The 23,350-nt window shown below is 37.1% G+C and overlaps 1 protein-coding gene across 18 annotated transcripts in view; it reads left to right on the plus strand.

Moving 5' to 3' along the window:
• Window positions 1-23,350, plus strand: part of nbeaa (neurobeachin a) — a 354,854-nt gene that overhangs the window by 167,776 nt on the left and 163,728 nt on the right. For 5 of the 18 annotated variants that reach the window (XM_015341879.2, XM_069190158.1, XM_069190159.1 and 2 more), the window contains 8 exons: window positions 250-374; window positions 989-1,096; window positions 1,999-2,167; window positions 9,194-9,638; window positions 15,651-15,805; window positions 18,029-18,155; window positions 20,897-21,016; window positions 21,688-21,821. In XM_015341879.2, coding sequence (XP_015197365.1) covers window positions 250-374; window positions 989-1,096; window positions 1,999-2,167; window positions 9,194-9,638; window positions 15,651-15,805; window positions 18,029-18,155; window positions 20,897-21,016; window positions 21,688-21,821 — 1,383 coding nt within the window. The remainder of the gene's footprint in view (window positions 1-249; window positions 375-988; window positions 1,097-1,998; window positions 2,168-9,193; window positions 9,639-15,650; window positions 15,806-18,028; window positions 18,156-20,896; window positions 21,017-21,687; window positions 21,822-23,350) is intronic. The other 13 variants (XM_069190163.1, XM_069190165.1, XM_069190167.1 and 10 more) reach the window with 5 other exon arrangements.

Consider the following 23,350-nt stretch of genomic DNA (forward strand, 5'->3'; position numbering starts at 1 on the left):
AGCACATTTTAACTGTTTAACTGTTTCAAATACTGAGAACGGCTAAAAACACAACTTTCTTTCCTAATACACTGTTGTAGCTGGGTCTCTGTATGAACTAATAAGGGTTTTAGGAGGCCGCCTGCCTGCTGCTTCAAATGAACCCTGGCTGTTCTGTGAAGGACGGGATCTTGGGATCACTCTGTTAACTCCCAGAATTCCTCACAGAGTGCACTCTGCGCTTCCCCTGAACAAACCTTCTTTTTCCAGTGTGCTGCGTTGCTGTACGGAACTGCCTTGAGTGCAGACAGAGGCAACGTGACAGGACCACAAAACCATCCATGCCCAACAGTAAGACACAGGAGACCCTGCAGAGTGGGACCCCGGCCAGCAAGGTAATTTCACTGAGCAGCTTCGAATTCCTTTTTGAAGTAATCCCTTTTCACACTTTGACATAAAAAATATTTCTTTCAGAATTAGCCCCCAGAAACTTGAAGTTACTGAATTTTTCCTGCAGTATATTATCTATGAAATGTTTTCTTTACAAACTGTAGGTTCCTATACTCTCTTCAGGTATATTGTGTTCCATTTCACTAAACAATTGAATTGTTTAATTCAGTTTATTGGTTCTACTGATTTGTTAGATCACTTGCCTCCCAAAACATTGTCACGATTAAAAGCCTGTTAAATATTATATTTTTAAAATTCAGGCTCACTATTATGGATCAGTATAGCCTTTTTATAATCCATGTTTAGGGAAGTGTTTTCCAAACTACTCCACCATTCCTAAAACACTAATAATACTCATATTTATGCCAATAATGATAGAGATTCTTAGTTTACATGAAAACGGAGACTATGGGTGTCTGGAATACTAGTTGCCATGAAAATGAGTATGTGTGTGTTACAGTATATTTCTGCAGATCATGTAGTAATTGAATTATTAAATAGAATTGCAGAACCGTGTTAAAGGGGGTTTGAAAGATGTGCTGTATATCTTTTGCTTCAGACTACCATAGAGAATATTCCCAGTAACCTTTCTCCTATCAAGGACCCTGACAGACTGTTGCAGGATGTGGACATTAATCGTCTTCGGGCAGTAGTATTCCGGGATGTGGTGAGTCTGCATTCACCATGGTTCTTCTGGCCCGTTCTGTTTTTTAAAATCTTAATGAACTTTTCCGATTGGAAAGATACAGTATGGCCGTACGTCTGTAGTATCTGTAGTCAAAAATCTAATTTTCAACACATTGCCAGTTTTTCTGTTTTTTATTAGCATTGTGAAGTTAACTATTCATGGTCTCACATTGCCTCACACTCTGACCAACATTGAGCAGTGTGCACTTTAGAGAAGAAGAATTGTCATTAATTGTTGACAAAACTGCTGCCTTGCGTCAAGTCTGAGTTGGGCGGCATTAATTACTTCTCACGAAATGTGACAGTTTTCTTCTGGCATCTTTAAATGATTTCTTGAAACATTTAAGTTAAGTAGATACCCCCTTCACTTCATCAAAGGTATCAGAATGTCACTGATATGTTAATATTTAGCATTATGATTTAATAAATTTTAAACAGTCTAATGTAGTAGGTTCTATAAAGGTTCTAAAGTATGCTTTTGTGGTATATAAAATGTGACATGTACAGTACATAAGATATTGGGCTAATTGCCATATTTCTGAAATATAATAAAGTTAAAAGGTTATTAAATTCCTGCCTTAACTGGGATCTTAGATTCATTTCAAATTCATATTTATTTTGTTAACATACAAAGCAGTATGTACAGTATATCAGTGCCTTAAAGTTTCTTTGTGAAATGAATCCAGAAATTATCTTGTGTTTTGTATCTGAAGTGCTGGCTGCTGAAACAAGTTCTCCGATTTCTATGCTCTGTGGCCAAAATTTTAAACCGTTGTCCTTGCTAGGCAATTTTATAAATTATTATTTTTTAAACCGCTCTTGCAGTCTCAGATTTGTTTGAAATGTCTGAGTGTTGTGGTGACTGTGTGTCTCTGTTCACAGGACGACAGTAAACAGGCCCAGTTTCTTGCGCTGGCTGTGGTGTACTTTATTTCTGTCTTAATGGTGTCAAAGTACCGCGACATCCTGGAGCCACAGAGAGAGACCGCCAGGTCAGGGAGCCAGTCTGGAAGAAGCATCCGACAAGAAATCAACTCGCCCACAAGCACAGGTTTCCTTTCTTTTTACTTTCATTCCATATGATGGCACCTCCCATTCAAGTGCTGTTTTCTTTTGTGACAGATGAAAAGAAATCAAGCGCTTTCATGCCCTCAAAACCAGGCTAACAAAGCTCTCTCCAGCAGGATATGTGAAGAGGCAATGTGTCTGGATTAGCGTTTTGGAAACATTTTATTCATAAATACTTTTTAAAACATGAATGTAAAAAATCACAGTAAGTAGACTAAGTGAGGCTAAGAGTAAACAAAATGATTCATTAAAAGCTGTTGTAAAAAAAGTGTATTTTAAAAATGTCAGTTATTGCTGCATCTGTAAAGAATTTGGGCAATTCATGGCACTGCAAAATAGGCTCTGCTGCCCATTGTGCAGAGCCTGGTTTTATATAGACTAAGAAGACCTGGATCTGTGGATCATACCTTGTGTTAGACTGTGCTTATGCAGTAGGTTCTTAAGGTAACCCGAAGTGAGACCAGTCAGTGCTTTATTAAGCAAGAAATCCTTTACATTCTCTGTTAACCAGGAGCCAATACAGTTTAGCCAGGACAGGCATTCTGTAGTATTTTGTGTAGTTTAGTTAGCTAACAATTCTGGATATAGTAAACCTTGCTTAGTGGATAGATTATCCACTAAGTAAGGCCATAAAGTAGTCAAATCTTTATGACATTTAGACAAGTATAATTTGTTTAGCATCAGATAGAGTGAGGGCCACAACCCAAATATTGAAAAAATGTTTCATTGTGACATCTCTATCATAAAGTCAAGTGGTAATTTTCAATGATTTCAATAACATCAACACTGAAATAACCAACTTTGCATATGGAATTGGGAGCCAGTAAAAACAAACTCAGTCTTATCACAGCTTAGGTTAAGATGAATCTCTGTTGCATCCATATCTTAATATAAGACAACCAACTGTAATTCACCGAAGTGAATGTGAGTTAGTAAACCAGCATAACAGTGAATCTCAACACCATGATGGTGAATAATCTGATGGTGAATGTACAAAACAGTCCAAACAAAGTGTCGTGTCATAGATCCTCAGTAACTGTGACAACATCAGATATAAAAAAGTCAGGAATTCCAAATTGCCTGCTTGTTACCAAATGGGAGCCAAGCCAAGCACCTGAGACCACTAGATGATTATGCATGTGATGCAGTAGCATGCCGTGATTGACATCATTAAAACCTGCACTTACTGTAAGTCCAGAAGGAGAAGACAATTACAAGACCCAGGAGTCAGAAACCATCAGCAAGATTTTAACTACCTTAACAAGGCTCTTTCAGTATGGTTTGCCTAAACTCCTACTGGAAAGCTTATTAAATTAAAAATAACATTGCAATAATGCTACAAAAAACTCTCCGCTATCTGCAAGAAATGCAGATTGAAAATATGACGGTAGTTTTTAAGCACTAAAACTACTGTCCCTACTTATTAAGTAGGGTCTATACTGTAGCACCTCCAGCAATAAAAGGTGTGAAACTCAGACTTGGTGAGAGCAGGAGTGGCAGTAGTTGTCATGAAGGCAGGAGTCATGGTAAACAAATGGTTATCAATATTACATATTTTGTTGTGAAAGAGTTACATTAAAGTATGAATGAATATACTGTTCAACGGAGGGAGGAAAAGCAAACTTCTTAACTGGATTGAGCTTTTCTTGATGGTGGAGCAAAGGACTGCAGGATTACTGTGACCCTTATAAGTGAGACTAGAGCAGCAGTCAAACAGCCCTCAGAGCATCCCTGTAGGACAGAACAGGTTGTTCTTGTACCTGTAAATGAACAGTCAGCCCCATCTACCTCTAGGAAAACTCCAGATGTCGTACTGCTACCTTCATAAGAGTCAACTTATCTGTCCACCACAAAGCTCGACTAATTATTTGTGATAGTGTTGTATTATGAAAAGCAATACATGCCTCAAGCAACAGACTGAGCTGAACTAGGTGGGTTTTGCAGTTTTGTCCTTCAGACCATTTGAATTAATTACACTCAGTCAGCAGAAGATTTGTTTATTTGCTCTTGCCAGGAGATGTAGAACTGAACTTAGTCAGAAATACCCAGTTAAGATGCTTATACTGTAGGTTGGATACAGTATATCCACTGAATACTGACCAAGACTAATGTACAGTATGGCTGTGTATAGTTATGTGTTGGGAAATTAACATAATGAATAAAACTGAGTCGAGGTAAGAAATCGGCAGTAATATTAATTGCTTACACTTATATAGCGCTTTTCTGGACACTCCACACAAAGCGCTTTACGGGTAATGGGGACTCCCCTCCACCACCACCAATGTGCAGCATCCACCTGGATGAAGTGATGGCAGCTATAGTGCGCCAGAACACTCACTATACTGGGGCATTGGGACCCACACAGACCACAGGGTGAGCACCCCCTACTGGCCCCACTAACACCTCTTCCAGCAGCAACCTTAGTTTTTCCCAGGAGGTCTCCCATCCAGGTACTGACCAGGCTCACACCTGCTTAGCTTCAGTGGGCTGCCAGTTGTGAGTTGCAGGGTGATGTGGCTGCCGGCAGTAGCTAGAGAATCCACATGAAAGGACCAAAAAGTGATGTAAAAATACGAACAGTCGCTGGACATACAGTTGCAGTTTGTTATTTTACGCTTGAGTTTTAAAGAGAATAAATCTAGTAAAATTCCTTATCAAAAAGAGTTTTGATTGAGAGACAGAAAATTTAGAAGTTTTGAGTCCATCAGTTAATAGTGAAGGTGATGAGATCAAATGGCACAAATACTTCATCTATTGTCCCAGAGAGGAAATTTGCTTTGTACGCTGGTAAATCTTGTAAAACAATTCATAATACATTTAACACAACATGAGACCCTTAACTAATAAGAAACATACATGCATAAAATGAGAAAAACAAGTTAACAGCTTTAAGAAATCCAAATTTAGAAAGACAAATACAGAAGTTGGGTCATCAGTGTATGTTATACTGTAGATATATGAGAGGTGTATTCATGATACAGTTTAAATAACTGATAACGGTGCAGCCACCATCATGAAACAGGTACTGTAGTTCCTACAGTATGTGCAACAATACAATTAAATACTTGGTGTCTTCTGTGTGGTGTTTGCGTGTTCTCCACATGTACACACAGGTTTCTAGTTTTCTCCCACTTTCCAAAGACTTGCTGACTAGTTTAATTGAAAACTCTGAATTGTTTCCGTAGATACATTTGGCAAACATCCTTTCTAGGATAGTCTCTGGATTGTCAAGACGTTTACCAACAAAGAGCAGCTAGCTTTCTGATAATAGATGGATTCTGCAGTTTTTGGGGATAAATGGTTTCAATAAAAAGAATGCTTTCTGTTTTATGCATTTAAGCTTCTGTGTGTATGCATTTACAAGTACATAGCCCATTGAAAATATATCAGTAAAATTTTGAACTCTTTTAATAAATGTAAAATTGGCTATCTTATTCCTTGTATAGATACAGTACGTTTCTCTGCATTTGCCACCTTTAAAAAAAGTTTAATAAAAATACTTAAATTTTAAGACCTTTTCTTTTGCATAAAGCAAGGCTGTATAAGCTTTTATAGTAATGATATTTTAGTTGCGTGGACAGAAGATAATCATATTACAGTGTATTAATTAGAAATAAATAGAAGAAAATGTTGCATACACACATCACCTGTGTTTTGTAGACAATAAATGCTGTATTCATAAATCCTTATGGTTCTGAGCTCACAAATGTGAGACCATACATATGGAATTAAAGCGAAGTTGAAAAGTTTACTGGATTTTTCCTGGAAGGGAGGGAGACCTGTGGATGACAAGCCCAGCGATGTAAAATGTGACTTTGCTGCGCTCTGAGCACAAGGACATGGAGTCTCCAGTTCTATTTACAGCCCTGATCTGTCATTGCCGATTAACCAGGCAATTTACCAGAGAAGAATAGGATCATAGAAGAGATAGGGAAATAGCACAGCACGCCCCTCATAAATTGGAGTAAAACGCCAATTTTTCAGACAGCGTGTGGCAAATGAGGTCGCTTTGGCCTGACTGTCTCTGATGAACTGAAGTCCATACATTGCTCGTTCTAAAAAAGGCAAAGGCTGACCTCATTAGCTTTGATAAAGAATGTTAAGAAAGCAGCAAAGGCATCTGGGAAACAACTGGCTGGTGCTGGTTGAGTGGGGGTGGGGGTGAATTCTTCTTTGAGAAAATTAGCTTGTTTACCTCAGGAAAACACATGATCACTGCTGATTACAACTTAGGAACAGTTTAACAGAATAGGAACATATTCAGTTGGCAATATAGGTGTTTGTAGTATCAGCTATGGGTAATATGATCATGAGAAACAGAATTTCTTAAGCTTTTTCCAATTGTAACTGAAAGAAACCTACATTAATAAGATAATACTTTATTAATAATGAAGCCTGAAATGTCCACTATCAGTCCTCGTAAAAACTGAAAAGCTATTGGGATTTTTGTGAATACTCTGAAATTATTATGTATATATCACTATCTTAAATAATTGAGAAATTGAGAATTTACCACCAGCTAAAAAATGTTAACAAAGATGTAAGCCATAAATAAAAATAAAAACATCAGTGTTGAAAGACACATAAGATCTCAAGGAAACAATAGTTACAGCTTGACGTTTAAAAATAAATACTTAATTATGTAACAGACTATGTAATGTACAGTATTTGCTACAGAATGTATTTGCATTATTGTTTGAATAATCTTCTGTCTATACACAATATTCATGCTATATCACTTGAATTAATTTATTATCATATATATTTGATAAGTTTATATACAGTAAAGCATAAAGCGTGAGCATTAATTTGTCTCTCCTGGTAAAAAAACAACATTCTGTTAAAACTTCAGTGCCCACATTCTGCCAGCCTTGAATGCTGCCTTTTAATTATTTAGGATAATGATGCCTACTGCTGTAAACGTAGTCACAGTTAAATTACTTGCGTTCAAACACGTTTGAGGTGACTGTATACTTTTTAAATTAAATATCCTTTATAAAAAGATCCAAGCTATTTATCAGCAGAAGATGGTCCTGATAGGTTTGAGTATGAGTAGTAGTTTAATAAGCATTTGAGATTTATCCTTTCAATCTTTTTGAACTCAGATTTAAATTGAAATGGATATAAATGCAGAATTAGCATATACAGTGAATAGGCACTACCTACAAGAATTATCTGTTCTTCAGCTCAGTTTGCATTCTGAGTAGCTATTTCCTAGGAATTACTTTCATAATGCAGTAATTTTTCATAGCATTTAATAAACCTAATTAAAATATGTAGCCATTTACTGTATATGGTTGTCCATATACAATATAGTATAGAATATATGTCCATATTTGTATATATCCGTACTCTCCATCTACAGTAATGCTGTATCTCTTCAAAATGTTTTGAATCTTTTAAGAACAATATGGTTATATACAGAGATTTCCTGAGTGAGAATATATATACAGTAAATGCACACGACTACTTTTGAATGCTTTCAAATTGCTGACAAAGTGTGATTGAACATTTGTTTGGCCCCTGGATAAAGTGTAATTAAATATTTTCGGTTTTATTTTATGTTGAAAATCATCCAATGTTTTTAGTCATCTAATAGTTTTACAAAGCCTCAGAAAGCTTACAGACACTTCTGGAAGTCAGCTTGATTACAGGTACCGTGGAATATTAGAGGAGGCTAAACACAAAAGTATCACAATCTCTAACACATTATCATGCATTATCATGGGGAAAGTCAGAGATCTGTCCAAAGATCCGAAGGTCAGTATATAGGAGAACAATTTTCAATTCACAGTGCGTCCTTATGTGTTCTGGAAGTGTGTGCATTCCCAGAAACAATGGATACCTCAATACAGGACTAGACGAGGGTTCTACTTTGGGAAACATTTTCAGTAGAACATTTTGCCTTTGGCCAATCAGGAGACATGCTGAGACATACAAGTTCATTGGCCACGTGATTGTCTATGACACGCAGATTAGAATGTAGAGATGCATCCCCGTGCAGAATGTAGAAGGAGCAAGTTAGAGGTCAGTCCCACACTGGAATGTAGAATGTGATATACACAAGATACAGTACCATATCCAAATCATGCAGTTCACTCTTTCTCACCTTGCAATGTAGTGTTCCTTCTGTAGAAGACAGGATTGTTTATTCTCAAGTGTGCTGCTAAAAGCAGATGTGAAAAGCAAAGAATTACAATGTACAGTAAACTTTAGAAAGAAAAATTAAAAAAAAAACTTTTTACAGATCCTGATTAACCTTTGGTTGAAATAGATTCTTACCTGTCAATCAAGGGTATTGTACCCTGGCCCTTATGGTGTAGCAGTCTTTAGTGATGAACTGTGTCATTACTACCTGTGTGATTGTAGACTGAAACTGCTAGTAGAAAATTCCTTTGAGAAACTTAATCTTACTATTTTATTAAATGTTCAGATTTTTCTTGCACAAATGTACTTTTAGCAAATGCATACATTTTTTTGGATTACTCACGCAGCTGTCCTATACATTTTAAGACTTCTGAGCACTCCTTGGACTTACTGCCATATAGTTTAATCCAAATTATGTCTCAGACCATAGATGAAGTGCATATCAAAATGAGCTAACTTGGAATTAGTTAGGCATCATGTAAAAGCTGAAGAACCCTTGACTTATAGAGCCACACTTGGTTCAGCAGCACACTTTGTGTGGAGGAGTCAATATAGAATCTCAAGTGAAAATATTTGTCTCCTCCTGTGTGTCTTTTACTTTTTCATGTGATTTTTTATGTTGGGCGTCCACATTTGCCTCCAGACGAATAATGAGAGTCTTAAATCTTGCCCAAAACTGCCCTTGATGAACATCTGGGAATGTCTTTCTGAATAGAATATTTTGAACCTGGCAAACATAAATGGGGCCCTCAGACACCTTGGGCAAAATTATAAAAGAAATGAAAATAGAAAGCATTCAGCAAGCAAAGGATTGACAAAACTGAAAAAAACAACTAACTTTATTATGTATTGTCTTTTAAAGAAAACCCTCCAACTTTTGTGGAGAGCAGCAAAGAGAAAGAGAACCCAACCCCGGTAGAAGACCTTCACATCGAGAGCTCCCTCCCTCACACGGATTCTGGGATCGGAGAAGAGCAGGTGTCAAACGTGCTGAATGGCACCGACCTGGAGCCCAGCACCGGGCCCGACGCCATGAGCGAGCTGCTTTCCACTCTGTCTTCTGAAGTCAAGAAGTCCCAGGAAAGCCTCTCGGAGAGCCCCAGCGCCGACATGCTGAAGCCCACCCCCTCCATCTCCAGCATCAGTCATGGCAACAAGGGCATCAACGTCAAGGAGATCCTCAAAAGCCTCGTGGCCGCGCCTGTGGAAGGGGCAGAGTCTGGACCGGAGCCGCTGCCCTACCCTGACCCTGCGGTGAAGAGGGAAGCGCAGGCCATCCTCCCCATGCAGTTTCACTCTTTTGACAGGTAACAAGATCCCCTGCTAAAGGTTCCTCTTTTCCTCCTCTGAATTTTCCCCCAGCCACATGCATCTACCCCCCCATGTACAGTACTAATAATTCCCTCTTCTTTGCTAAAATTGTCCATCAGCAGTGTTAGGCACACAACAGGGAAATAGGGGCATTTGTAGAAACACATTTCAGCGTTTATTACATACAACATGTTTTTTCTGGTATAATATTATTCGAGTTCTGTGCCATTTTTTGTGACTGAGTATAGTCATCTCTCGCTTTTCGCTAAGGATAGGTCCCAAGACCTCCCGCGAAAAACAAAAATCTGCGAATAATTGACCACCCTCTCCAAAACAACCCTGGTCTCCAAAAAAACAACATTTTAGTCTTCTTTTTCTAATCGATCAAGAGAACATTCAACAGCATATTGCTTGATTTTAGCATTTTTTTGGATACATGGAAAGGGCGGTGGGAGACAAAGGAAAAGCATAAAAGTCTTGGTATCAAATGAATATTTTTTTCTACCCAATAAACAATATATACCATTTTCTTTCTTTTAACGTGTCTAAAAGTGCAACTTTCTCTGCCACAGTTATCATTTTCTTGCATCTTTTAGGTCCAGGTTTACGAGCACAAGACCAAGAAGTACGTTTAGGTTCCATATGTAATAAAAATAATGGATATGGGGCACAAAACTTCACTTGAACAACGAAACGCAGGGAGTTTACAGACATTAAAAGGCACAAAGGCAGACTAGTATGCAACGCACATGGGCTCCCGGAAACGCCATCGCCTGCCCTGTACACCCCTGAATTTTTTTTGGGGGGGCGACCCGCGAATTAACGAAAACGCAAAGTACAAACCCGTGAAAAGTGAGGGATGACAGTACTTATTAGCACAAACTATACAGTCCAAGTACTGTTTCTTCTTTTGTAAAATAAAAAAAAATTAAGCAATTTACAGAAAATAGGAAATGGACATTTGACTTTCTTGTACTGAACATATAAGCCGAACATGTAATTGACGCCGATGGCACAAGACTACAAGTTGGTTGAAATTGAAAATGTGGAAGGCAAAAAATTTGCTTTGCTTTTTTGTGTTTTTTAAAGGAGATAAAATTAAACCTCTGTTCATGTGTATTGAGATGAATGTTGAAAGCAGAGCAGCATTACAGAAATAATTTCATCATACATTTCTGGGAAACAGCCCAGGTTTTAAAAAAATAAGTCATTAGATCAATTTTTTAGTTTTTATTTTATGATGTGCAGCTTCAGTTTCTTCCCAAGCTCTTCTTGTATCTGGACGATTTAATAAATTATGCAGCTGAGCTCTGTAAAGTTTTATTCAGTTGCCAAGACGTTTGCCTTTAAAATATGCTAAAAAATATTTTTTGGATGTTTTTTATGGTTTATTTACATTCCATTTGAAGATAAAGGCCTCGGTCCAGCAATCAAGAGATATTACTTCAGGCCTGAGCATGGCTGTTTGAGACGTTTTTGTGTAAAGTAGTGTACTGTTGCCTGACTTCTCTATGGAGTCAAACTATCACTGTTTATGTTACTCTTATCACTGAACAATCCCACAAGCACATTCCTGGCTATGCCCTACTTTACAAGTGTATAATTTTCTGTATTCTGTGTTCTGTATCTTTTTTTCTTTTCATTCTGTTTGCATGCTTAGTATGGTGATTCGTCCCGAAAAACATGACAAAACAAGAGAGTCTTAAACAACAGTGCCTGCGGTTTGGTCGTTTTGTGTATCGCCTGTGTGCAGTACTTGGAAAAAAGGCCCCTCTTCCAGTTCTGAAGTTGTATTCATTTTAAACTTTCAACTTAAATAATGGAAAGTTTACAGAGCTTTCCAGTTGCCCTTTCTTTGTTGTTGTTGCCCAATTTGGAGGACAGCAATGGCGTGTCTTTGTCTCCTGCGTTAGTCCGTGGGGCCCAGAAGAAAAAAAAGGTGGAGGAGCTGGTGAGTCTCCTGCACAATGCCTGCCACCCTCTTTAATGTATGCGCAGAGCGCAGGACTTTTGAATGTAAATGATGAGGTGATATTGATGAAAGGAGGGGATTAGGGTCTCCAGGGCGCTGATGACAGATTAAACAGAAGCGGCCTTACGCCACGCTGAGCCCAGGCCTGTCGCCTTCACCGCTCAAACCCATAATGGGAGGTGGCAGCCTGAAATGAGTTGCCACGGCAAAGTGTATTATTTTTGAAATGCTTTCACACAAATCAGCCGGCGCTGCATACAACTTTGTTTCATGCTTTAATGTCATCAGGAGGCACAAATTGGTGTGTCTAATTGTTTGCCACCTGCCAGCGAAATGAGCCTGCCAGCCCAGACAGCAGCCTTCGATTGTCTGTCAGCCCCTCAATAGATTGGGAGTGACAACATCAAAAAATTTCCCTTCAAACTCTGAAGCTGTGAGCCGCCTCCATGAGACCCCTGTTTCCTGTGTTTCTGGGCAAGTGGAGTTTTCAATTAGTGTTCAATATGGTGCTGCTTCTTGCCTCATCTGTCCAGAAGAGATGCACTGAATATGACCAATCTAAGAGGATCTTTTTTTATTTATTTTAGACAGCTGAGTGTGATGTCCAATTGCATTTTCATCACAATTTAACTTTGAGGTCTTTTTTCAAAGTCAAATAACAATTGAAAATATCAAAACTTAAAAAAAAAACATTAGTTATGTTACTAATGATGATCCCATACCTTTCTATGACTAGTCAAAGGTAAGAAAAGAATAAGGTCAGGTTTAATTTTGACTCCTGCAAATTTATAATTCTTTGGGTAGCCGCATCAGTATACAGGGTGCAAGGGAAAAGCAGAGGTTAATTCCACTCTGAATTATGAACAAAAGCATTCAGCTGATTTTCTGTCTCACACCTATTTATTTTTCAACATGGAATTAACCTCTGCTTATTCCTTTTTTACATTATTCTTTACCAGTCGCATATGTTTCACTCTAAACCAGTGTGATTAGCTATTATGTTTTTTATTATTATAATAATAGTATGATATATTTTTTGCAGCTCCATTATTCATTTTGTGGTTTTCCAGCACATGTGTTTACTATGAAATTTCGCACGGTAATTTAGGACACAGTTTCATTTTCTTTAAATCTTATTTGTGATATAATCCAATTATATTCCATCACAAATTACCTCTAAATGATTATTCCGTTAAGTGATTTGTATTAATAAAGGGTGCTGAAAATATTTGCATTATTTTTGCCCTTTCAGTAAGTCAATTAAGTAAAACATTCATGTTACAATGGTGAAAGGTGCTATGTGATTCCAACTAAAAGACATCAAATGAATAAGGCTTTAACTTTTTTAGCTGAAGAATTTGTTTTGTATAATTATATAGTTAACAGGGCTTCTACAAAAAGTCTTACAATAATGGCAAAAGTTATAAATAATATATATTTTCACTATTTTCATATACATTTAAGAGCAGCAGCTCATCGCAAAGTACTTGAATATTTGAGCACATTTCTTACTGACTGCCTGATCTTGTTCTTTGAACAGGTCTTGTCACTAAACAGTATATCAAATGCTATGATATAGTTAACTTCAGGATTCAAAATTTTTTGGGACATTGCAATACAGTCTCTTTGTCAGAAGCAGGCACAACACTTCTCTTGCTCTGACGTTTTCAGAACACAGTCTCAGCAGAGAGGAATGTTGTTCAGTTTACAAACAACAGTTGAGTGGTTTACTGCTACAGGAAAGCAGGCCAGCCCCAAAGACTCTATGCTGATTACACCATCTAAATAATTATCTTTACAACTGCTAAGTGTTATGAAGGACATAAGTATGCAATCCAAAGCTTTGGTGAAAAATAAAGGATGATTGAAATTGCTGTAGCTGGAAAAAAAAAAAAGACAATTTGCGATCTCACTTTTAACACTCCTTAAAAAGGCAGTAGTTTAATAAAATGAACATTTTTCAGAGTGGTGCTGTACTTTCTTATTAACACTTATAGTAAGTCTTAATATGCAATGCAATAGGAATATTTCTCTCAATTAATACACGGTAAGTTGGTAGTTCCTGCCGTCTTCATGGTTTGTTTTATTTTTAACAGTTTCACTGTCATTATTTTACCCTACTTTTGTTCTAATAGTATTTATCATGCTAATTAAATTCTTCAGAGGGAATCTGAAAAAAACACTAGAAATTATGGAAGTTCCAAAGTATAGTAATCACTTGTGCGAGATTAATGTTTTCCAAATGACAAGGAGACGTCCACCATGGTCTTTTTCTCTGAAAGAAGGACATGGTGCACTGAATTACTGCAACTGATCACTTCCAGGCAGTGAGCTTTGAGAAATCTCAGTAGAAATAAGGAAATTCCATTTTGCCTTCTATATCATGCTGGAGCTTGTGGTCAGTGTATAACCTCAGTTATTTGGAGGTGAAGGATGAAGTCTTTTAGGGTGGAAGTGACAGGTACTGTATGTACACTTCACTGCAGAATAAGATGTTTTGTTTGTTAGTAAACAGGAACTTACTAGGGATATTATTGAACCAGAACCCTGCCATTTGATCTCTGGATTGGTGTTATGAAGACCTTCTACACAACATGAAAATGTAGTAAAGCCTTTGACCCCAAATTGACCCCAAAGTAAATAACCCAGACACTTTTACTCTACAGGGCCTCAAAAACAACGCACATTATTTATTATTCTGCATGTCCAAGCATGTTTCAATGTTTAACAATATTGTTTTGTCAGCAACCCACTTAAAACAATTTATTTTCTATGCCTCGATATCTTTTTCTAAAAGAAAAGGATAACATGTTTAAAATCTATTATTCACATGCCAAACACTGGTGCCTAGAGTTTAAACAGCACATGACTGGAGGATTATTAAATCCATGCTGAGTTACAATGCAGAGTGAGCTGTAATTTATCACATGAACACTGTGTAGGTGACACTGAGTGTTTGGCGTCTTCTTGAACTACAGAACAGATACAGTATGATTTTCTGATAAGAGTGCATTTTCTCTGGTACCTGGAAAAACTCTCTGAAGCAAGGAATGTACTATCTCAGCCTAATCCCTTCTCAAACTAAATACAGAGGATATGGACAGTTCATCATATCTGGTGTGGTTATACTTTTGTACACTGCTATATACACAGGGTTATCAGTTAAGTGCTTAACTTCTGCCTTTAATATTTTATGTGCTTCTCTTCACTTTAGAGATCATCTCTCGTGAAAATGTTAGGAGAAGACTTTTTTCCTTCTCTAAAGCAAAGCTGAACAGTGATATCTTTTGCTCGTTCATTACAATTTCAAAAAGAAAATCCTTTTTCAGTCAGACGATTGAGCTGCAGCCTTGATTAACAATATGACATTCAACCGTTAACAGATTTTTTCAATGTCAGTTATGACATTGTTCCATGTTGTTTGATGCATGGAGCAGTGGTACAACAATTACAAATTTCTGCGAAAAAATATAATATACAGTACAGTATGTCAGTCCTGTCCCACAGACGTATTCTGGAACTTGTCTTGTTTCAAACACAAATGTTAATGACTGAACAGGGCTTCCAGCATCTGCCTGTCTTTTGGTAGTTGATTTGCTTTAGCTTTACAAACTTTAAAGTTAACCTAACGAATCAGCACAGTACACTACGCAGAATGTTTACATGTCCTTAATACCTGCGTAGTGATTTTGAATGAAGCTGTAAAGAGAGATTGTTGGAGCAGCCTTATGATAGGTTCTGTTATATTTGGTAACAAGCCATTGCACCACTGCATGGAAGTATACCTTTTTCTTTTCGTGTTTCTGCAAACAGTATAATAGATTAAATTCATGTCTGGCTTCGAGGCAATAAGGAAAAGGTAATGAAGGCTAGAACTGAGAGGTAACTGGTCCGTGCGTAACACACAGGCGGTCGATCTGCTTACTTTCCCTTCACATCCTCTTTGTCTTGTTGGCTGCCGCTGTAACCTGTACAATTCCTCGTTCCTGGAATCGCACGTAACGAGCTGCGTGTCCTTTGTCACCTGTCCTGACAGGAGTGTCGTGGTGCCCGTGAAGAAGCCTCCTCCTGGCAGCCTGGCAGTGAACACGGTTGGCACTGCCAGCTCGACAGGAGGACTTGCTTCAGGAAGCACACCCAACATTTTTGCTGCTGCCTCAGCAACGCCAAAAAGCATGATTAACACAACAGGTGAGCGGTTTCTCACTTTCTTCCTTAAAAAAAGAGCTAGTGACTACTCATCAGGAGTGTCCCATTCAGATATTTGTAGCACGAGCATCCCATTGTGTTTTGTTTTTGTTTCACTTAGCCATTTAAAGTTTGCGTTATGGTCCTGCACTGTGCAGATTCAATTTTAAAAAACGCAGCTGGCTGAGACTGATTTATTCGGCCTTTCATTATGTTTTGAAATGGACAGCAGAGGGATTATTTCTGCAGGTCTGTTCAGATAATGAAAAAAAAAATCACAGACGTATGACTAAATAATTGTACCTAGGGAATTCTTGCTCTTAAGGAGCCAACAAATGAAGACATTGTCTAAACACGTCTTCTAAATAGAACATAAAAATCCAGCCTTTTATGAATCAGTCTCTCTTAATTTACTGACTTAATCGAACCACTAGATGTCTCTCTTTCCACCTCTATTTGCTTGATTCTTTTTGTTAGACCAATATTCATTCTGAAGGGAGAAGCAATATTTGTATTTTACTCATAGTACCCTGCTTACTCTATGTATCAAAGCATAAAGCAACATTTATGGATATGCCCATATTCTCCAACCTTTTTTCTTCATAGGTATTTAAAACTCAGATTTTATAAGTGAGTATAAGTAGGTGCAAGTGCACAGAATGAAGTGTAATAATGTGTTTTTTTTAAATTAAGATAGCATCATAGACTTGAAAGACATTTATAGAGAAAGCTCCCATTGGCTTTTTATGAGCTTGCACGCACACATCCCTCTGAACAAACCAGACATCAGACTCTGATAGTGGCACATTAGGCCTAATTCAAAACCTACCTTCTGGATGATGGAAAACTCCTGCTTATTATCAGTCTACCTGGAGTATTCCCCCATTCATATGTCCAGGCTCTCTTTATGCTTCTTTAAACATGGGGAAATCGAGAAAAAATCAAGATGGGGTTAATAAAATACTAATTTCAGGCACTTGTTTTCTTCTCATGACTTTTGGAATGTCATTTTTTTCTAAATTTTAAAGTATCAAAGTATTGCTGAATAAGTGGACTTTAATTTGAAAAGAAAATGTTTGGCAGTTTTTGCTGAAAGCTTTGGTAAATACCTGCCTTAATCAAGCAAGAAATGTTTTGACACTTACAGTAAGCAAATGTTTTCGTTCCAAATTTAAAAAATAACATACTGGCTTTAAGAGAGCTTCAAAATGTATAATCTGTACATTCAAGAGGAGATGTATTCTTATTCTGTGACTTCTCACCCTGACCTTGCAGAGTCTATAGTTTTGCCCCAGGGCTCATACTGTATAGAAATCTGAAAGGACTCTTAATGTTAAAACCATTAGGACCTCAAGCTCCTATTAAACATGTTGCCATTATAACTGCTCTGCTTCCCATGATCCTGAGAGAAGGAGTGATAAATATGTGTTAAAGTTAAAGGACTGCTTCAAGCATACAGATATTTAAGTTTTAGATACATGTTAAAATCTAGTTTTAATTTACAATGTCAATGGTCCCTTTTTTCTAAAAAAATAATAAACAAGGAAAATAATGATCTTGACTGTAGAAAAGCCCTTGGACAGTGACTTGAACTATTTGGTATTCAATTAATGTAATCATTTTTTACTTTTTTTAAAAAAATATTAAAAATAGAAAAATCTACCAACAGTGTTGGTTCAATGGTTTTCTAACATTGAATAAACAGCTGGTGTCCTGGAAAGGTGAGGTGGGAGCAGTTCTGTGTGAATTCACCTAAAAAAGTGAAATATTTTGGGAATAGATTAATGGATGAAAAAAGTAACTGAACAGTCCTGTTTTTCGATTGTTAAATGCCCATTCAGATGTTGTTGTTGTTGTTGAAGGGAAATACAACAGTCAAAAACCAAGCTCTTTTCTTAGTATAAACCTGAGTTCTTCTTAGAAATAGCAGAGCTTCCAAGCAATGGATGCAAATCTTTACTTTAAATTTGTTATTCATGATTTAAAATGATAAATACTGGAGGATATCTAGCATAAAATCTTTATTTAAAATATTACAAGAGAAATGGTTTTGTTAATGCATACTAAATGCGCACAACTATCTCGCCCTTGTCTTCTGCAAAATTTAGCGGTTACACAATGTGAGATCTTTCCCAGTATGCACTGAGCACTTGCATAGGGTACCATGTTTTAATTGGAGGGCTCTTCTTGCCCGTTGACAAATGTGGTTGTTTCCGATGGCTGCAGGCGCGACAGACTCGGCTTCCTCCTCCGCATCTTCCTCCTCCAGTTTCGTGAATGGCGCCACCAGCAAAAACCTTCCGGCTGTTCAGACAGTCGCTCCGATGCCGGAGGACACTGTGGAAAACATGAGGTACGGGTCTGCTGCAGCCCTCCCTTTCACACTGTTCTTGTTTGGAACGTGCTCATCACACGCACAACACAAGCTTGTTTCCAGTCCCTCACAACACTCCACACATCTAGGCGCACAAGTACTCTAGGTCTCACCATGAGGACTTTCACATGTGCTGAAACCCTGCCTGGGGTCTGTTCCCAAGCACGAATGCATACAAATAAAAATTCACCCATATGCCCTTGCCAAATTATTATGTTTGCGTTTGTTCTGAATATTATTAAGAGCGCTTTGGCTGGTGTTGTATTTTGTTGCAGTTTTCAAACCGTGCTTCGCTCTGCCTCTTCTTGTGAAGTAAAAAAGAAACTGGTAATTGTTACTTATTATTTTTATAGACACTTGATCATATGAGAGGTTGCCTGGTTTCTCAGAAACTACAGTACAAGCAAATTTTGAGGTGTAGCAAAATTTGATGTATTGTTTGCATGTTTGAGGTGCATGAATAAAATAAAATCTAAAGGAAAGGACAGAGTTTCTCTCTTCACTATAAAGATGTTTACAGAAGAGTCCTCACCACATACAGTACAGTAATTTCTCAACACGTGAGAAAGCACGTCATTGTCATTGTTTCTTGATTGTTAATGTTTACAATTTTGCTTATCATATTGTAGGCCCCTGTTCTTGCTTCTGGTTTTACAGCGAACTACCAGTAAAAGCAACTTTGAAACACATGTCTAAAGGGTAATTGAAATGGACAAAGCTGGTTTGTTGCAGAAACAGGTGCACATACAGTAGTGTAAGAGTGTAACAGTTATATACAACATTGCTTTATGTAATCTTAGTATGCTTATTACGAATTTAGAATACTTTCAGTAGTTTTTTCATGGCATGGTTTTACAGAATAATAAACAATAAAAGCAAATATTGACAACTTATAAGAGTGTAGGGGCAAATTAAAATTCATTTGGAATACCCCTTGTAAAGTACCACACTCTGTAGTGTTTGGCAACAGTTTCTTATGGCATTTCACTTTGGAATGTGAATTGTGTTTTTTTCCAAATTGAATTTGTATCATTCATTCACATAAATCTTTATGTACCTAGGTTTCATACCAAGTATTAGTTACACAATGGGCCTTATGTTCATTCTGTGAACTAATGAAACTGTTTTAGTCTTTTATTTTTATTCTTTAATTGCATTCATTTATGATATGGGTCATTTTATTAACTTTTTTAACTTACACTATTTTGTGCAATGCGAATATTATGTAAGAGAACAGAGTGCATACTGTATATTGCACTGCTGTAGTACATATCTTTAATAACAGATCTGCACTTGTTACAAACGATTTCAATAATGACTCTCAAATCAACCAAACTGAATCCTGTCCATAAATGTGAAACTGAAATAGTCTAGAAACAACATACTGCAAAACTTCAATGTCTTACACAAAACCTAATAACTTTTTTATTTGTTTTGTCTTGATTCGTTCCTTAGAACAGATACTATGGATGAAATTTTAGTAATTTAATCTTTGTTAGTTATTTTATGATTGATCATGATATGATTTTGTGATAATATTTTAATGTATCAAGATTTCATAACATCTGCAGTGTAAGAGGATCAGTACTGTCACCTTTGCAAAAATAATATGAAAAACATATTCCTAACAGGAATTATGCCTTCCCAATGACTCCAATGGTGTGACAAAATGATTTTCCTTCATTGTGCAGGGATGTTTCATATCCCTTCCATGCCTATAACTTCCAGACAGTAGCAACTTCATCCATAAGCACTTGGTCTTAAGTAGTCCTTGCTCAGATTTTCAAGGAGTTTAAAGGACGTGAGCTCACTGACAATAATTAGTTTCACTTACTAAAATTAAGAAGGTTTACTAAGTTGAGGCAGTTGCTTTGTACACACAGTAACGTTTCAATAGAAATGTATAATTGCACAGCAATTCATGAGAGTCTTTAAGATGGCTGACCTGTTCTTTTCAGTCTGTACCTCAGACTACAAAAGAGAGTGGCAGCCAAATCTCCTTCATTGAGGAGACCTAGGTCTCTGGTCTTAGTTGAGACCAGTTCTTAATATCTAACAATAAGGTCTCAATAGCGTAAGACCTTATTGAGAAGTGTGACTGTTACTGCCATAAAACATAATGCCTGACAGGTCTTTTTATTTAAGAAATATGAATATGAAATTGTTCTTTGAAGATAAAATGTATGAATTAAAGAGATTCGTTTTTTTTTTTTTAATTGAAATGACTGGTAATTGGTGTAGCCACCCTTCAGAAAAAACTATGAATTATAGTTCAGCGAGGACTCTGTAAAAGGAGTCGTTTTTTTTTTGTTTTTATACTGAGTAATCATCTTGTTGCTTACTGAGTGGTGCCTTACAGCACCTTCTGTAAATAAAGCACTTTGGCACCTTCATTAAATCTCCATGTGTGACTGTCGGACATGCTGTTCACCATACTTGGGCTGTTTTAGGCTCGTTCACTTACATAAGAGAAAAAATATCTACATGGGAAGATTTAATGAAGGAGCAAGTGACAGCAAAGGCCATGTGTATAAGCCACTTGTGTATCTTAAACACACAGATTCACACAATTAACAGACACAAATGCAAATCAAATAGTTTCATCAGAGCAAGTGCAAACATAATAAATAGGTATAGAGGTGGCCAAAAAATAAAGTCTGAAACGCTCTTTGAAGCTGTTTACTCTTTAACTACTATGTCTCTGCTAATTTGTATTTCAGTGCCTTTTGCGATGTGGACCAATGTCCACTCAGAGCCGGGCTGACACCGCCAGAACTCAAATCCTTTAGCTCCCTGGCAGGATTCCAACCAGGCCCCAGAGGTGCAGGCCAGTGTCTTAGGCAAGGACATTTCCATTGCATCACCCAGGCCTTTTAATGCCTGCTCACACTACCAGATACTCGCTTTAAAGCTAAGGCCCTATTAATCAAAAAGGTGTACATTTTTCAGTTTTAAGACTATAAGTTCTGTTACTTTTTTATGTATTTGGGGGTGGGGCAGGGGGGAATGTGTGTATTGTCCATTAATGGCCTGCAAACGGCTTTCTTAGATATGCTCTAGTCTGGTCTAATAGGCTGCATGAAACCTTCTCACCAAATGTGCATTTGGCAAAAATACCTACATAATGTATGGGAAATTAAGACCGTGCCACTCCTTCCTCTGTATATTAGAGAATAACAAAAGAAATTATAAATCATCTTTCAGAGTTGTATCGACAGACATTTAGCAAAGTGGGATTGCAAGTACTGTAATTAGGATCCATAACCCAAATGTGTGCTCAGCTAGCCAGTAATCTGTTATCCTTTTAATATTGCTGGTGCCTTCCATTGTTTCATGTGAGAATTCATCAATATTGACACAGAAATGGCACAAAAAACATTTGAGGTAAACACCACATCTCCTGTCTCCCTTGTGACAGTGTTGACTGTAGTGGGAGACTCTGTTTTTGTATCTCTTTTGAATTTGCCTGGTCTATTGAATGTTTTTATCCCTTTTCTTTTTTTAATTGTAGCATCACGACAAAGCTGGAACGGGCCCTGGAAAAAGTGGCCCCTCTCTTGCGTGAGATTTTTGTGGACTTTGCACCTTTCCTCTCTCGCACTCTGTTGGGCAGCCATGGGCAGGAGTTGCTCATAGAAGGTACAGGTGCTGTATAGTCTACCTTACTTTACTCCCGTCTCTGTGACGTCTGTCCCACTGTCTGTGCCTGCTGGCTTACTCACTGATGGATGATAAGCAGGTATGAATGGAGTACCAAGATTGAATGACAGGAGGTTTGGAGGTAAAACTATATACAATACTGGCCCGCTGCAAAAGCCAACCAAGAAAATATTCTTGATTCAATGGAAACTGCACCTTTTGTTGCCTTTCAAATAAAAAAACACCATTTTCATCATGTCATCATCTTCATCCATTTGTTTATTGAGGTGTATCTTCTTTAATGAGTTGTTGTATAGGTATGTACTGTATACAACAGGTGAACTCTCACTGTTGGGAATGAAATGTAAAAATATTTTTTTGCATTTTTAAGTATTACATTCTTTCAATTAGCAACACCTTTCCATGTGGTTTTACATGTTTTTCAGTTGTTAATAAAGTCAATGACTTTACACAGCAGAAATAGTCTGTGAGATACTAAAATAGACACTTACTGGGAAGTTATCACCGTGGATCAATGAGCTATGTACAGTACCCTTGACTACCAAGGTTATTCCATTAATTGTTCGACAGGACCAACCAACATAAGATGCAGTCCATTATCACAATGCCAGTAAATACCTATTTTCATCTTTATGTAATCTGTGCAATTTAACTTTTTATTATACAGTACCTACAAAATAGCCAGCTTTTAAATGCATTAATTGTTCTTTTGAAAGTGGTTTAGTCCTTTTATGTAACAGAACTCAGCATTAAATTTGAATGTGTATGAACACTTTAGCAAAGACGGCAAATAATTTTAAATGCAATCATTTTAGTATTAGAAGTGTCCTGTTTATAAACGTATGAGCCTAAATGTCTATAAGATGCTGAAGGTATGCAATAGTTCTTGTATCATAGATAATATACTGTAGCTATCAGATACGGTATATAACATTTAATATTTGGCATATATGTTTTCAAAGATCTGGGTAAGAGATCTTAGTTTATTAAAGACCTGAAGTGCTGTTTTACAATTAATAAATTATGAAATAGTTTTTTATGTTTTATGATTAATGTTTGTATTTAATATTTTAAATGATTAAATCAATTAGATATTAACTGCTATTCTGAAGATAAAATGTCCTATATTCAAAACTATTGGGCATTTACATTCTCAGTGCTTCCTCTGAGGACATAATTAACAAAGTAAGAGCTGGTCAACTCTGGTGCTGGAAAGCCAGCAAATTTTATAGGTCAACCTTAAGTCATCAATTTGCCTTTCACTTAATCGAAAGGAATTGACTTAATTGCAATAATTAATATTTTCAAAATGTTGAAAGTCTGTACAAATTGATTTGAGGGTGAAAAGACGTGCTGGACTGTGGCTCTCCGGGATCAGTCCTGACCACCCCAACATGTTTTTTCCTTTTTAAATACAACCTTAGGTTTGCATTTTCTAGCATAGAAATTGTACATGAATTAACTGCATTGCTCATGAAACTTTGAAGATAGGAATGTTCGTCAATAGCACAGTT

This window comes from Lepisosteus oculatus, chromosome 5 (genome assembly GCF_040954835.1).
Source record: "Lepisosteus oculatus isolate fLepOcu1 chromosome 5, fLepOcu1.hap2, whole genome shotgun sequence".
In the NCBI taxonomy this organism is placed as follows: Eukaryota; Metazoa; Chordata; class Actinopteri; order Semionotiformes; family Lepisosteidae; genus Lepisosteus; species Lepisosteus oculatus.